At 41.7% G+C, this 12,816-nt stretch overlaps 3 protein-coding genes across 3 annotated transcripts; all 3 read left to right on the plus strand.

Annotated features, from left to right (window-relative positions):
* The first annotated feature begins 5,168 nt into the window (after positions 1-5,168).
* LOC148098108 (uncharacterized) lies at positions 5,169-6,188 on the plus strand. The gene is made up of 3 exons (XM_087830250.1): positions 5,169-5,212; positions 5,305-5,693; positions 6,010-6,188. Exons 2-3 carry the CDS (start codon positions 5,317-5,319, stop codon positions 6,047-6,049), a joined length of 417 nt encoding a protein of 138 aa, XP_087686376.1. The 5' UTR covers positions 5,169-5,212; positions 5,305-5,316; the 3' UTR covers positions 6,050-6,188.
* Positions 6,189-7,558: 1,370 nt separating this feature from the next.
* Positions 7,559-9,517, plus strand: LOC148098109 (uncharacterized). The gene is made up of 4 exons (XM_087829986.1): positions 7,559-7,590; positions 7,905-7,978; positions 8,071-8,486; positions 9,264-9,517. The coding sequence occupies exons 3-4, from the start codon at positions 8,236-8,238 to the stop codon at positions 9,340-9,342; spliced, it is 330 nt and encodes a 109-aa protein (XP_087686112.1). The 5' UTR covers positions 7,559-7,590; positions 7,905-7,978; positions 8,071-8,235; the 3' UTR covers positions 9,343-9,517.
* A 1,505-nt stretch (positions 9,518-11,022) lies between these two features.
* Positions 11,023-12,103, plus strand: LOC118455646 (uncharacterized). Its single transcript, XM_035915245.2, has 3 exons — positions 11,023-11,155; positions 11,237-11,601; positions 11,843-12,103. The coding sequence occupies exons 1-3, from the start codon at positions 11,137-11,139 to the stop codon at positions 11,876-11,878; spliced, it is 420 nt and encodes a 139-aa protein (XP_035771138.2). The 5' UTR covers positions 11,023-11,136; the 3' UTR covers positions 11,879-12,103.
* Positions 12,104-12,816: the final 713 nt, after the last annotated feature.

The following is a 12,816-nucleotide window of genomic DNA, read 5'->3' on the forward strand; positions in this document are numbered from 1 at the left end:
ATCCTCAAAAAACAAACTGTCCATGTTGCCTTATATCACCTTTTACTTGTAGTTTACTGTGATCTCAAAAGGACCATACACGACTCTGTAGCTGTGGTTTGCATTTTGTATTGTCATCACACAATCTGCTTTTTCACTTTTTGGGCGCATTCCAGTGTGCGCTGCCCTGGCTCCGGTGCTCTCCACTGAAATAGGGAAGGCATGATTAGAAAATGCTCAACAGCTGTGCAAAACCAGCAAACCAACATTTTGAACTCACTGCTCCACTCCTCCCCTGCAGTCGAGCCACCAACCACACCCTGATGCATTTACTCTTCATTTAATTTTAATAATTAAAAAAGAAGTACAGAGTTTGGTTCTTCCTATAAGTAGACAAAACATCTGTAGATGAGGTTGAGGAGGAAGAAAAAGTAGGGGAGAGAGATTGTTTATTAATAGGTTCTATACAGGTTCTATAAAGTGAGGAGGGTTTCAGGATCCCAGCAAACTAAAAAACGTGACAAAAAGTCCATGCTGAAATCTGGACACCTTAACTTTTATGGTGATTCACATTTAGCTACAATTAAAAATGCTTACAGGTAACCTGCACACTAGTCTCCTCTGCCTTTTGAAATGTAAGGATGTGTGGTGGAGGACAAAGATAAGACTGGCCATGGTAACTACTCTTTTATTTCTGCAGGTGAAAAGTGCATGAATAAACAAAATACAAGATGTGCTCAAACACAGGACAGACTAATACGTTTTGGGAAGAAAAACACGATGGATGGCAAAAAGCAGGAAGTAAAAGAAGAAGAGAAGACAGAAGAAACAATTCTAAAACAGGAAGCGACCCAAAGATAACAGAACTACACTGAGAAACTGAGTAATGCTAAACAAGTTGACAGGATGGCAAAAAGCAGAAATGAATAGAATAGATTACATAGCACACTTCGAGCTATAGGAGCTTCCTTTGACAGAAACCACGGATCTTTCCTTGTGTTGGATTAAAAAGTGTTCATCCAGACAAATGTGAGACAACAGGCTAGAAATTATGGTGCGACGTGCCCATAGACATCTGACACTTTTGTATAAATTTTTTTTTAGAGAAACTAAGCAGCAACATCTCTTTGCACTCAGACTGTACCTTCAGGGATACAGTAGTTTTTCATTCAGAAGTCATTTAAAATTTACAGTTTTTTTATGGTTTTTACTCATTTTCTGTCAAATACATCCTGTTAAAGTGGTGGGTGTTCACTGAGCATGCCAAAAGGATCAAACCAGGAGGGCAGAATGTACAAGTTTTTATATTCTCTTGGCTCTGTATGATGTCACAGATAGGGCATACTGTTATATAGTTGTCTCAGCACACAGTTCAGGCTGAAAACCCAGCAGTTGAAAGCTTCTGTGTATGAGAGGCAACCAATCAGAAGAATGATTTCTTAAGGGGGGAGGAACTAAAAAAAACGTTGGGTACACACTGAGGGGTGGTACAAGGACCCTGTATAAGATAAATGAGGGTTATTCTGAATTCTGAATTATACAAAGCTACTCTTGTAGAGAGCAGAAGATGTCCAGCGTAATCTAAATGAGCCTACAGTTATTACACCTCCAGGATTCTTCTACACTGTTTTAAAACGTTTTAATGCAGAGAACTTTAAAATAAACAATTTTTCCTCATTGCTTACTCGGATAAGGCCAAATGTTTGTTTTTGTTTTTTTAACAATTTGACTCAGTAACATGAAGCACAGCCACCATGACACGGATGTCCCGTGATGTTTTATCCTTTATTCACAGTCACAGTTAACGAGTTCAACTGCTTTCTGCAGCAACGCCCTGCCTCACCTAATACAGCACATAGCTGACGTCATTAAAACTATTCCTGTTATTCCATTATGTGCATATTTTTTTTAGGCTGCAGTCCAGTAGCTGGTGTGGTCATGACGTGTGTTTTAATAACCGTGCACATGATGTACAATTGAAAGCCTTGTATTGTGACTCTGTAGCTTAGTGGGTGCTGCTTTTTAAAAAAGAGCGTTCTTGGAAGCAAATGGTGATTCGAAATGTATAAAGAACATAAAAATATATCAGTAAAACATTTATAGAAATAAGATGAGAGATTAAAGTTACTAATATGGTGATTCAGCACATAAAACAGTAAAATGAAAGTTTTAATTCAGGTTACTTCTTTTACCTCTGAGTGCGCACTCATTAGCACTCTGAAACTTTAAACTGGATCCATTTAAACTTTAGATTTATTAAACTGTATTTTTGGTGTATGCTCTGTATTTCAGCAGGTGTCTTCCAGGACGCTATTTTCCGGTGATCCGATTAGTCAGTAGCTAATGACTTCATATCGGTCGATTTCTAATGTGAAAACTAACCTGAAGCCTGCACCAGGTAGCATGAATTCTTCTTACCCAGGTAACTTCAGGTTTAACCTGGGATTTCTGTACTAAAAGGTGAATCACCCTAGTAACATGAAAAGCGAACCTGTTCAGTGAGCAGGTTCAATCAGTTCTCCAGAAACAGCATCATCATTCCTGGAAGCTACCTCAGACCTCTATGAGGACAGTAGGAGTGTCAGGTCTTTGTGTTTATTACTGATGAACATCAGTCATAAATAATGATGCAACTGTATTTTTTATTTGTTCTTAGTGTTTTATAAGCATTTATATATGATCCTGAAACAGGACATCTACACTGATTATGAATGTAGACTAAGTCCATATTTGAGTTCTGGTTTTTGAATGTAATCTTTACCCTCAAACCCTTTAAATGCATTTTACTCTTATATTTTTGTGATATTTATATATTTTTTAAATCTCCATTTAATCACCATCATCTGACGACGTCATTGACTCAAGATGGTGAAACTCATAGGGATCATTTTCTGTGGAAGAAGAGTCATATGATCATGTGAACATCCATCCATCCATCCATCTTCATCCGCTTTATCCGGGGCCGGGTCGCGGGGGCAGCAGCCTAAGCAAAGAGGCCGAGACCTCCCTCTCCCCAGCCAGCTCCTCCAGCTCATCCGGGGGAACACCAAGGCGTTCCCAGGCCAGCCGAGAGATATAATCTCTCCAGCGTGTCCTGGGTCTGCCCCGGGGCCTCCTCCCGGTGGGACATGCCTGGAACACCTCACCCAGGAGGCGCCCAGGAGGCATCCTTGTCAGATGCCCAAACCACCTCAGCTGGCTCCTTTCGATGTGGAGCAGCAGCGGCTCTACTCTGAGCCCCTACCGGATGGCCGAACTTCTCACCCTATCTCTAAGGGAGAGGCCAGCCACCTTTCGGAGGAAGCTCATTTCCGCCGCTTGTATCCGCGATCTCGTTCTTTCGGTCACTACCCACAGCTCGTGGCCATAGGTGAGGGTAGGGACGTAGATCGACCGGTAAATTGAGAGCTTCGCTTTTACACTCAGCTCCCTCTTCACCACGACGGACCGGTGCAGCGTCTGCATTACTGCAGCTGCAGCCCCAATCCGTCTGTCGATCTCCGGCTCCCTTCTCCCATCACTCGCGAACAAGACCCCGAGATACTTGAACTCCTCCACTTGGGGCAGGACCTCATCCCCGACCCGGAGTGGGCACTCCACCCTTTTCCGGCTGAGAACCATGGCCTCAGATTTGGAGGTGCTGATCCTCATTCCCGCTGCTTCACACTCGGCTGCGAACCGCTCCAGTGCGAGCTGGAGGCCCTCACCCGATGAAGCCAACAGAACCACATCATCCGCAAAAATCAGAGATGAGATTCTGAGGCCACCAAAGCGAAAGCCCTCCGCCACTTGGCTGCGCCTAGAAATCCTGTCCATAAAAATTATGAACAGAACCGGTGACAAAGGGCAGCCCTGGCGGAGCCCATCACCCACCGGGAACGAGTCCGACTTATTGCCGGCAATGCGAACCAAGCTCTTGCAACGGTTGTATAGGGATCGAATGGCCCGTAGCAATGGGCCAGACACCCCATACTCCCGCAACACCTCCCACAGGACACCCCGAGGGACACGGTCGAATGCCTTCTCCAAGTCCACAAAACACATGTAGACTGGTTGGGCAAACTCCCATGCACCCTCAAGTATCCTCGAGAGGATGAAGAGCTGGTCCACTGTTCCGCGACCAGGACGAAAACCGCATTGTTCCTCCTGCATCAGAGGTTCGACTAGCGGACGAACTCTCCTTTCCAGCACCCTGGCATAGACTTTCCCGGGGAGGCTGAGGAGTGTGATCCCCCTGTAGTTGGAACACACCCTCCGGTCCCCCTTCTTAAAGATGGGGACCACCACCCCGGTCTGCCAATCCACGGGTACTGCCCCTGATCTCCACGCAACATTGCAGAGGCGTGTCAGCCAGGACAGCCCTACAACGTCCAGAGCCTTCAGGAACTCGGGGCGGACCTCATCAACACCAGGGGCTCTGCCACCAAGGAGTTGTTTAACTGCCTCAGTGACCTCGCCCCCAGAAATTGGCGGGTCATTCCCCTCATCCCCAGACTCTGCTTCCTCCTTGGAAGACGCGTCATGTGAACATATAGGGGGTCAACTTGGTGAGATGATAACCAGTTTTATCCCAGCTGACAATATTAGAGTAAGTGAATCTAGATAATGGAAAAATACCGAGGGGATGTTTAACACCGTTCATTGTAGAGCTCTCCACGACAAATGTAAATGAAAGAATTGACAAACAAAAATGGCTAATCATCATAATTTCAACCATAAAATGTTAACAGCTAGACCAGGTGCCTTTATTTATGGATGCAATGCCTTTAAAACAGTTTTGTTTGTGTAGCCATATCAACAAAACAAACAACTCAACAATGAAGTTCCTTTTCTCTGAACAGATCTGGGTTTTTGTTCCTGGTATCATCACACCTGTTTTGCATGAGAAAAATGCAGGAACAAAGAGCCATGTTAATCACACTGTTCACTAAGTAACTGAACATCAAATCTAAGCGTATTTTTGTGTTGCATTGAACTGTGGGCTCACATGTGTAATGGGTGTTCAGCATGGTTGAGGTTGAGGTGTGGCTTTACATATAAAGAGTGGCAGGTGACAGGCGAGTCAGTGGATCAACTTTCCGGTGAACAGTAAGTTTAACACTGAATCTCTGCTCGTGATAATGTGTATATATGTAATTTGTAATTTTTTTTATGTTTGAATATATTGTGTTTTATTTTCTGAACAGATTTTGGTGAACTCAAGGATCTGAATTTTGCAGTTTTGAAATGTCTGGTAAATACACAGCGCTCATCATGTGTGCTTTGCAGAGTTGATTTTTCTTTTAGAATTTATATCCTAAAGATTTAATTTATGACTAATTCCAGGGCACGGACATCATGGACATGGCCACCATGGCCACCACGGCCACCATGGGCACCATGGTCACCACGGACATGGTAGTGGCCTTCTTAATGGACTTCTCAACTTCGGCCCCAGGCCGCCCAGATTTGGTGGTCACCATGGGGGATATGGTGGTGGCTATATGGGATATGGTGGTGGCTATATGGGATATGGTGGTGGCTGTGGGGGATATGGTAATGGATATTGGGGACATGGGCCCTACGGGCCCCATGGACACCATGGACACTATGGGCACCATGGACACCATGGACACCATGGATACTATCATCATGGATGTTAAGAAGAGTAGGTGCAGACACAGGGGAGGACACGGGCACCTGTTCTGCCACAAGAAGGGGAGGGAATATCATGGGTAAGTCTGAATACTGCAGCAGTAAACATTTTATCCACAACAGGAAGTAGATGTTATTCAGCTGCAAGTGAAGCGTGACATGTTTGTGTAATATATCCTGAAAAAGATCATTAAAATTCTCTGTTATTTATAATATATGTTTGAAAGGTTATCACCATATAGCAGGTCAGCAAATATACACTTTAAGCCAATTTTAAGGATATTTTGAGGTCATAAGTGAAAAATAAACCCCTGATCCTAACCACTGAGTCAAAAAGAGTTTAGAATTTAGAATCAGCATGAGGAATTCACCAAATATTATCTGTCTCTTCTCCAGGACTCCAGCAGCTCCTGCAGCAGTGACTCTGACTAGATGAAGATGTCTGGAGGAACCTGCAAGGACACATTACTATCTTAGCCTTTCCTGTCTCATATCTTTTAATGTTAACTTAAAAATAACTTTAACAGATGTAAAAATACATTAAACATAAAGAATATGTAAAACAGAATGCTCATTCACCTATTAATAAAAACTGGATATCTGGGTTTGTGGAGTATCATTTTGAGCCTTGAGCTTTCCTATGTTTGTTTTTGAATTAGAACATGACAAGAGTGGCTCAACTCTACCTGAGAAACTGAGGAAACTGCATGTTCACGGGGTAGCAACCCGCCAATCACAACCAGCTCTGCCTTAACGCAAAGCCTGCTTCAGTGTCTCTTTGCTCTGGAACATGATTTTCAAAAATAACATTATGTTGTAGAACTAAAATCATCTGGAAATTGTTCAGAGTTCATAAATCAGAAGCAAGTATATCTGTGAAATTATGCAATTAAATTATTTTGCACCTCGCTGCCCCCTGCTGGTCATCAAAGAGAATGCATTTCTTTTTTTAGTGTTGGAAAACAAAATCCAGATTCTACATTCATCTTTTTGTACACACACTTTGTGTAAACTTATAATCAGCTTCCACTATATGGTTATCTTGTGTTGAAAAAATAAATATGAAAACTGATTATTCTTTTCTGGTCTGTTCAGTTTTTTTGTCTGATGTCCTTTTACAGAGCCACGACTATTTTGGACATCTCCGTTTGGTACCAGTTAGCTCACCTGCTAAATGATGCCAAACAAAGAGAGCATATAACCCCAATTTTTTAGCTTTCTGTCTCCTACAGGATCCAATTTAAACTTTTATTTTTTGTTTTTAAGTCACTTAACACCCAAGCCCCTTCTTACCTGCCGGAGGTCCTTTCTGTTTATGCTCCAGGAAAAACCATGAGGTCTAGCTCAAAATTAATGCTATCCATCCCACGGACTAATCTTAAATCTCGTGGCGATAGAGCCTTCTCTGTGGCAGGTCCCAGACTTTGGAATAGTCTTCTGCTAAATATTAGACTTACACAAACACTTGATCAATTTAAATCACTACTAAAGACATATTTTTATGTCCTGGCTTTTAACACACAGCTTTATGCAGCATCGTCTGTCTGGAAAAGTGCTATATAAATACATTTGACCTTGATCAAAAAAATGACAGTTTGAGGCACTTTCACATCAGCAGACCAGCAAATTGTCTCTATGTTTTGAATATAGTCTATGCAACAAGATCGGACATTCCAATTGTAACACAGCACAAACACACAGGCCATGATTTGATGATGATGATTCTCTAATTTCCCTCAGGAATAATAAAGTATTCTGATTCTGATGATTCATTAGTAGCTGCACCAGACACAGATCCTATGAAATCCATCATTGTGTTTGCTGGGATTAATTTAACAAATGATGCCGTGACATCTTGTGGTGGGAGTTCAGGCTTGCCCGTGATGATGTAGGATGGATTTCATAATAGAGGTGTGGCTTTATAAAACGGCAGGGTCAGCTGAACGCTGTGTCTGTTGATCTGCAGTGCAACACACAGTAAGTCCATTCATGGATATGTAGGAATAATTACCATGAAATATGTGTTTATGCATCTGGTACTATTTCTAGTTTTATGGACAAAAGTCTGTTTACGAGTGTGAACTTTCCTTCTGATGAGTAGTTTATAGTAATTATACTGTGCTGTGGCTTTCTTATATATTCATTTTATTTGTTCATACATTGTATGATTCTATATTTTAACCGGTTTAAAAACATTTAACTAAACTTTTGTCTTTTTCACTGTGGATTTTTCTTTTTATCCGTCTTCTCTGAGTTATCATTGCAATTCAACTTTTCCCTTACATTAACAGGTAACGGGTGACACCAAGTTTTTTGAGTTTCTGGTTTTAGATCAGATCATTTGACATGTTCAGGCATAACAAAGGTAAAGAAATCACTTTTATTTCCTGATTCCTCAGTTGTTTTTGTAAATATTTATTCATTGAATTTTAAGGAGCAAAATGTTATTTTTAAAAGGAGGATGTCAACCTCATCCAGTGCCAGGAGGATGTCCACCAGGCCCTGCCCCACCACCTTCATGTCCACCTCAGCCTGGTCCATTTGGATGCTGTCCAGAGACCTCACCTTGTGGAGAATCTGGAGGTCATGGCCACGTGGTAGGACCCGGCTGCGGATCTACTCATGGACATGGTGATGGGCATGGTCATGGCCACAGTCATGGACACCACGGTCATGGCCATGGACATCATGGTCACGGGCATGGGCATCATGGTCACGGGCATGGACATCATGGTCACGGGCATGGACATCATGGTCACGGGCATGGACATCATGGTCACGGGCATGGCCATGCTCATCATGGTCACCACCACAAGCATAAACATGGCCACAAGCATGGTCATTGCCACAAGAAAGGAAAACAGTGTCATGGGGTAAGATATGATTATTTATGCAACAATGTACATTTTGCTATGCTATTAGATCTGCTTTATATTTTCTTTAGTTACTGTAATAAAAAATACTCAACAATTTTAGAGGGAGAACCAAAAGACAGTCCAAAGATCACCTATGAGCAGCACTTGATGAGAGTAAGTTTTGTTCTAAGGGGAAGAGACCTCGGGCAGAGTCCCTGTAGCTGTATGTGTCTTCATTTATAATACCAGTGTCAAACCTATGAGTAACTTAATAGGTTTGCTCAAATTCATGATCACAGACAGATTTTGACCCAAATCTGCGGCTTCCCGGAGCTCCACACAACCTAACACTTATTGTTTTAGTTTTCACGACTACTGCTTTAGAGTAAAGGTTATTAAAGCCAGTGTTCCCAGCTGTGAACATTCAGGAATGGAAAGGCTACGAACAGGGTAGAATTCAGGAGTGCAGCACGGCACTACTGAATAGGAGTTCAAACAGAGGTGAGGTATGATGACACTAGCAAGTTTGTGCAATCCTTCCTGAAACCCGATTTTCAGTGAGGCCTTTTATCCAAGTGTAACTCACCAAGTATCGACTTTCAACACTGATGTTTTTATAACTTGCTCAGTCTTGACTGAATTTGTCACATTTAGTCACTCTGAGCCAAAAACCTTGATGATCTGATGGCATCATTTTTACAGTAACTCAGAATGGAGGATATAAAACTGAGATTAAATCAGCGTGCTAGTTACTTTCAGAGTATTTAAAATATCTTGTGTTTATCCCTCTTGCAGTCCTCCAGCAGCTCCTGCAGCAGTGACTCTGACTAGAAGACTTCTCCATGAAACACATTCCACCTGGAAATCTTCCTGACACATTACAAAAATCATTTTTCTGATGTAAAAATCTTGTGTTAACTCAAATATAAACCTGTTTTTGGCCCAAGAAATGCAAACACACTTTTAGATCATGTAAAACACACAGTGAGCCTATAATGGTGACTTTGTATTTATCTCTGTGGTAATAAATTTGAATTTGAGAACAAAAATGTATTTATTTTCTTAATGGCCTCTTTCTCACTTTCATGTGTGTCCTGTTATAGTGGTGGGTACTCATATTAAACATGATCCCTGTGCAGCCCCTGCTGGCCTAGTGGTGCATGAGTCTTTGTGTGCTGCATAGGCTTAACTACTGTTTATCTATACTTGAGAAGGTGCAACTAAAATCAGTGTGCAGCTGTGTTGGGAGGACCACTCCTAGATCTCATCATTAGCTTAGGTTATTAGGCTATTTGATTAAGATCTGCTGACTGTGGATGCCACTGAAGCACAGAGGACTCATTGTCATGCTTAAGAAACCAGTTTGAGACTATAGGGGCTTTGTCATGTGGTGTGTTAACATGCTGGAAGAAGGTGGGCACACTGTGGTCATAAAGGGATGGCATCAAGGCTCCGGCAGGTTGTGGTGACCTGCCTCTGGCTCTTTTACAGCAGTCAACGTGCTGATGTGAAGCAGACTTTAAATAAATGTAACAAGCAGAGGGTTGTTCCTAAAGGTATGAGTTAAATTATGATCATTCTAAGTGTTTTTTGTATTATACTAAATTAATCTTAAAAACAGTCAGTCCCCACATTTGTGCCACTTTATATTTGACCTCAGCTGTTCTGCTTCCTCTCTGTGCCTTATCTTTATTTACTCAGGGCAGGTTGGACCTTTGTTCAGTGCTGTTTTTCTCCTAACTGTTACACACCCTGCAGCTCCCAGTACAGCCACTTTAATTCAGTTTTTATCACAGTTTATGGTTTTTTTGTGCCATTTAATCTGTGTACTGCATCCTGTGGATGGGAACTTTGTGTCTTAATTCCAGTGGGTGGTGCATTTTTCATATCTGATTACAACAAAAAGTGTGTTCAGTGCACAAGTGAGATTAATGTCACCTTAAGCCTGGAAATATTAATTTCTGTGAGAAAAGAATCATCTTACGTATGAGTTTAGATTTCAGGGAAATGCAGCAGACATGTCTCTCCCAATATTACATGTATTTGTACTTTCTACCCCCAAATGACACAGTGAAAGAAGTCAAGGACTACTTCTGAATTGCAACATGGTGCTTTATTTTCATGATTAAGAAATTTCCATCACAAATCAGTGCAGAATTCAGCAGAAATGTAACGTGTCTCCTTCAATAATAATATGAAACCTGCACCGATGCGCCTGTGTGTTGACTGTGCATAACGTCTGTGCAGATGCTCAGCTTTATAAGCATTAACAGGTGACACCAAGTATTCAAAAGTTTTGCAGGACTGCAAATGATTCAAAAAAATCTCTAACCACAGGGCAAAATAGATCATGTGGGTCTGTGGGTGTGCACCCTTATAAAATCTAGTTTGCTGACTGTATATTAATGATTGTACACACACACCCATGTAGGTCATAAAACAGAAAATGGTCTGATAGGAGTTCAGACTTGGCCCCTGCTTCAGGTTCAGCTGCACATAAAAAGCAGCAGCAGGTGACGTCTGCATCTGCAGATCTGGTCTCAGCACTCGGTATGTTCACCTGTGATACACCTGTGAGACTCTTGTCTTTGTGTTTATCAAAGATTTTAATTGAAAATCTGTGTTTTTATCCTTCAGGACCTGCAGCTTCTCCTGGTAACGCAGCAAAATGTACGGACACAACCAAGGTAAACACCACTCTTTTAGATCGCCTCCTCAATCATCACCTTGAACTTACAGCTGATTCCTCATTTCTCCTTTTTTTTTAGGCCCACCTGGTTACCCGAACTATCCTCCGCAGGGGGGTTGTCCTCCACAGGGGGGTTACCCTCCACAGGGGGGTTACCCTCCACAGGGGGGTTACCCTCCACAGGGTTATCCTCCAGGGACTGTCCCACCAACCTGTCCTCCTCAGCACCATGGGCCACATGGAGGACACGGACATGGGCACGGACCTGGTTCTGGTTGTTGTCAAGGCCAAGGATCCTGCCAAGGGCACGGACATGGACACGGACACGGACATGGACACAAGGACAAGAAAAAGGACAAGAAAAAGGACAAGAAGGACAAACATAAGCACAAGCACGGTCACAAGCATGGCCACTGTCACAAGAAAGGAAAGGACAGCCACGGGGTAAGACTGATTGCACCGAACCACAAATTCAAAGTGTTACATATAACATGAGAAATTTGTACAACACAACCAAATTGTGGACTTGCAACTCACAGGAAAACACAGAAATGTATTTTTCATAGTGCTTTTGCAAAACCTGCAATACCTGCATGACAGCCTTTTTTAAATGCTAGATAAACTTTGACAAACTGAGCTTCTCGAGAGTTTTGATGAATAACACGACTCATGTTGTCTGTTGTAGTCTTCCAGCAGCTCCTGCAGCAGCGACTCCGACTAGATGGACAAAACCCGGAAACCTTCAAGCTCCTGTTTTATCATTTTGAGCTTTGACACAGTTTTGCTTAAAAAAAAATCAGTCCAGCTTTTGTCAGAAAATAATCTAAACTTTGATAGATACCAAATGAATCATCTGTCAAGTTACTTTAGATCATTGTGAGCTTTAACAAGCATTATTTTATCCAGTGTTTGTCAGCAAAGAAATAAAAGTGATTTCAGTGCCCTGTCTTGTTTTTATACAATATCCCATATCCCTTTTTTTAAAATTTGTTTTGTTTGACCATATAACCAAACTTTATTTACCCAGGTGACTGAACTCATTTGATCAGCCACACCTTGCTCACAGCGGTGCTCCACACCCTGAAACTTCCACTGTTGTGACTCTTATCTCACGATAGCTTCTGCAAATCAGCCGTTTACATGGAAAAGTTCACAGACCTGCGGCCTCTTGTTTTTGCATGTAGAAATGTTACTGAAAGGTGCACACTCGCTCTGTGGTGAAGATGAATTCATTCTTTATTTAAGCAGAAAAACTGCTTAATGTAAATATAATTTGAAGTTTAACACACAAAGTATTAGCAGAAAAAAAAAAAAATTTCACTTCAATGTGCTTATTTTTTTTCTTGAGTTTTGTTTGTTTGTTTTCATAACTGCGTGTACAGTACACCTAGGGGTACTTTGATATTTAAATCAAATTTTTAAAGTTTTTCATATAGTTGGTTTGCAACAATATGTCTTTAAAGGAGCCTCAGTAGATAAAACTCAAGCCAATACTAGGAATACTTTGTCTCTATCCTTAAAGTTCAATATGTTTCCCACGACAGCGTTGCTCTGGGTGCTCACAGGTTAATAATTAAGGATTTATTATGTCTGGAAAATATACTCAGACTTGTGGGTTTTACTGTGCTTTCTCATGAATAAGAGGCTGACCAATTTTAG

This window comes from Neolamprologus brichardi, chromosome 16, assembly GCF_056152115.1.
Source record: "Neolamprologus brichardi isolate AB-2024 chromosome 16, ASM5615211v1, whole genome shotgun sequence".
NCBI classification, from domain to species: Eukaryota; Metazoa; Chordata; class Actinopteri; order Cichliformes; family Cichlidae; genus Neolamprologus; species Neolamprologus brichardi.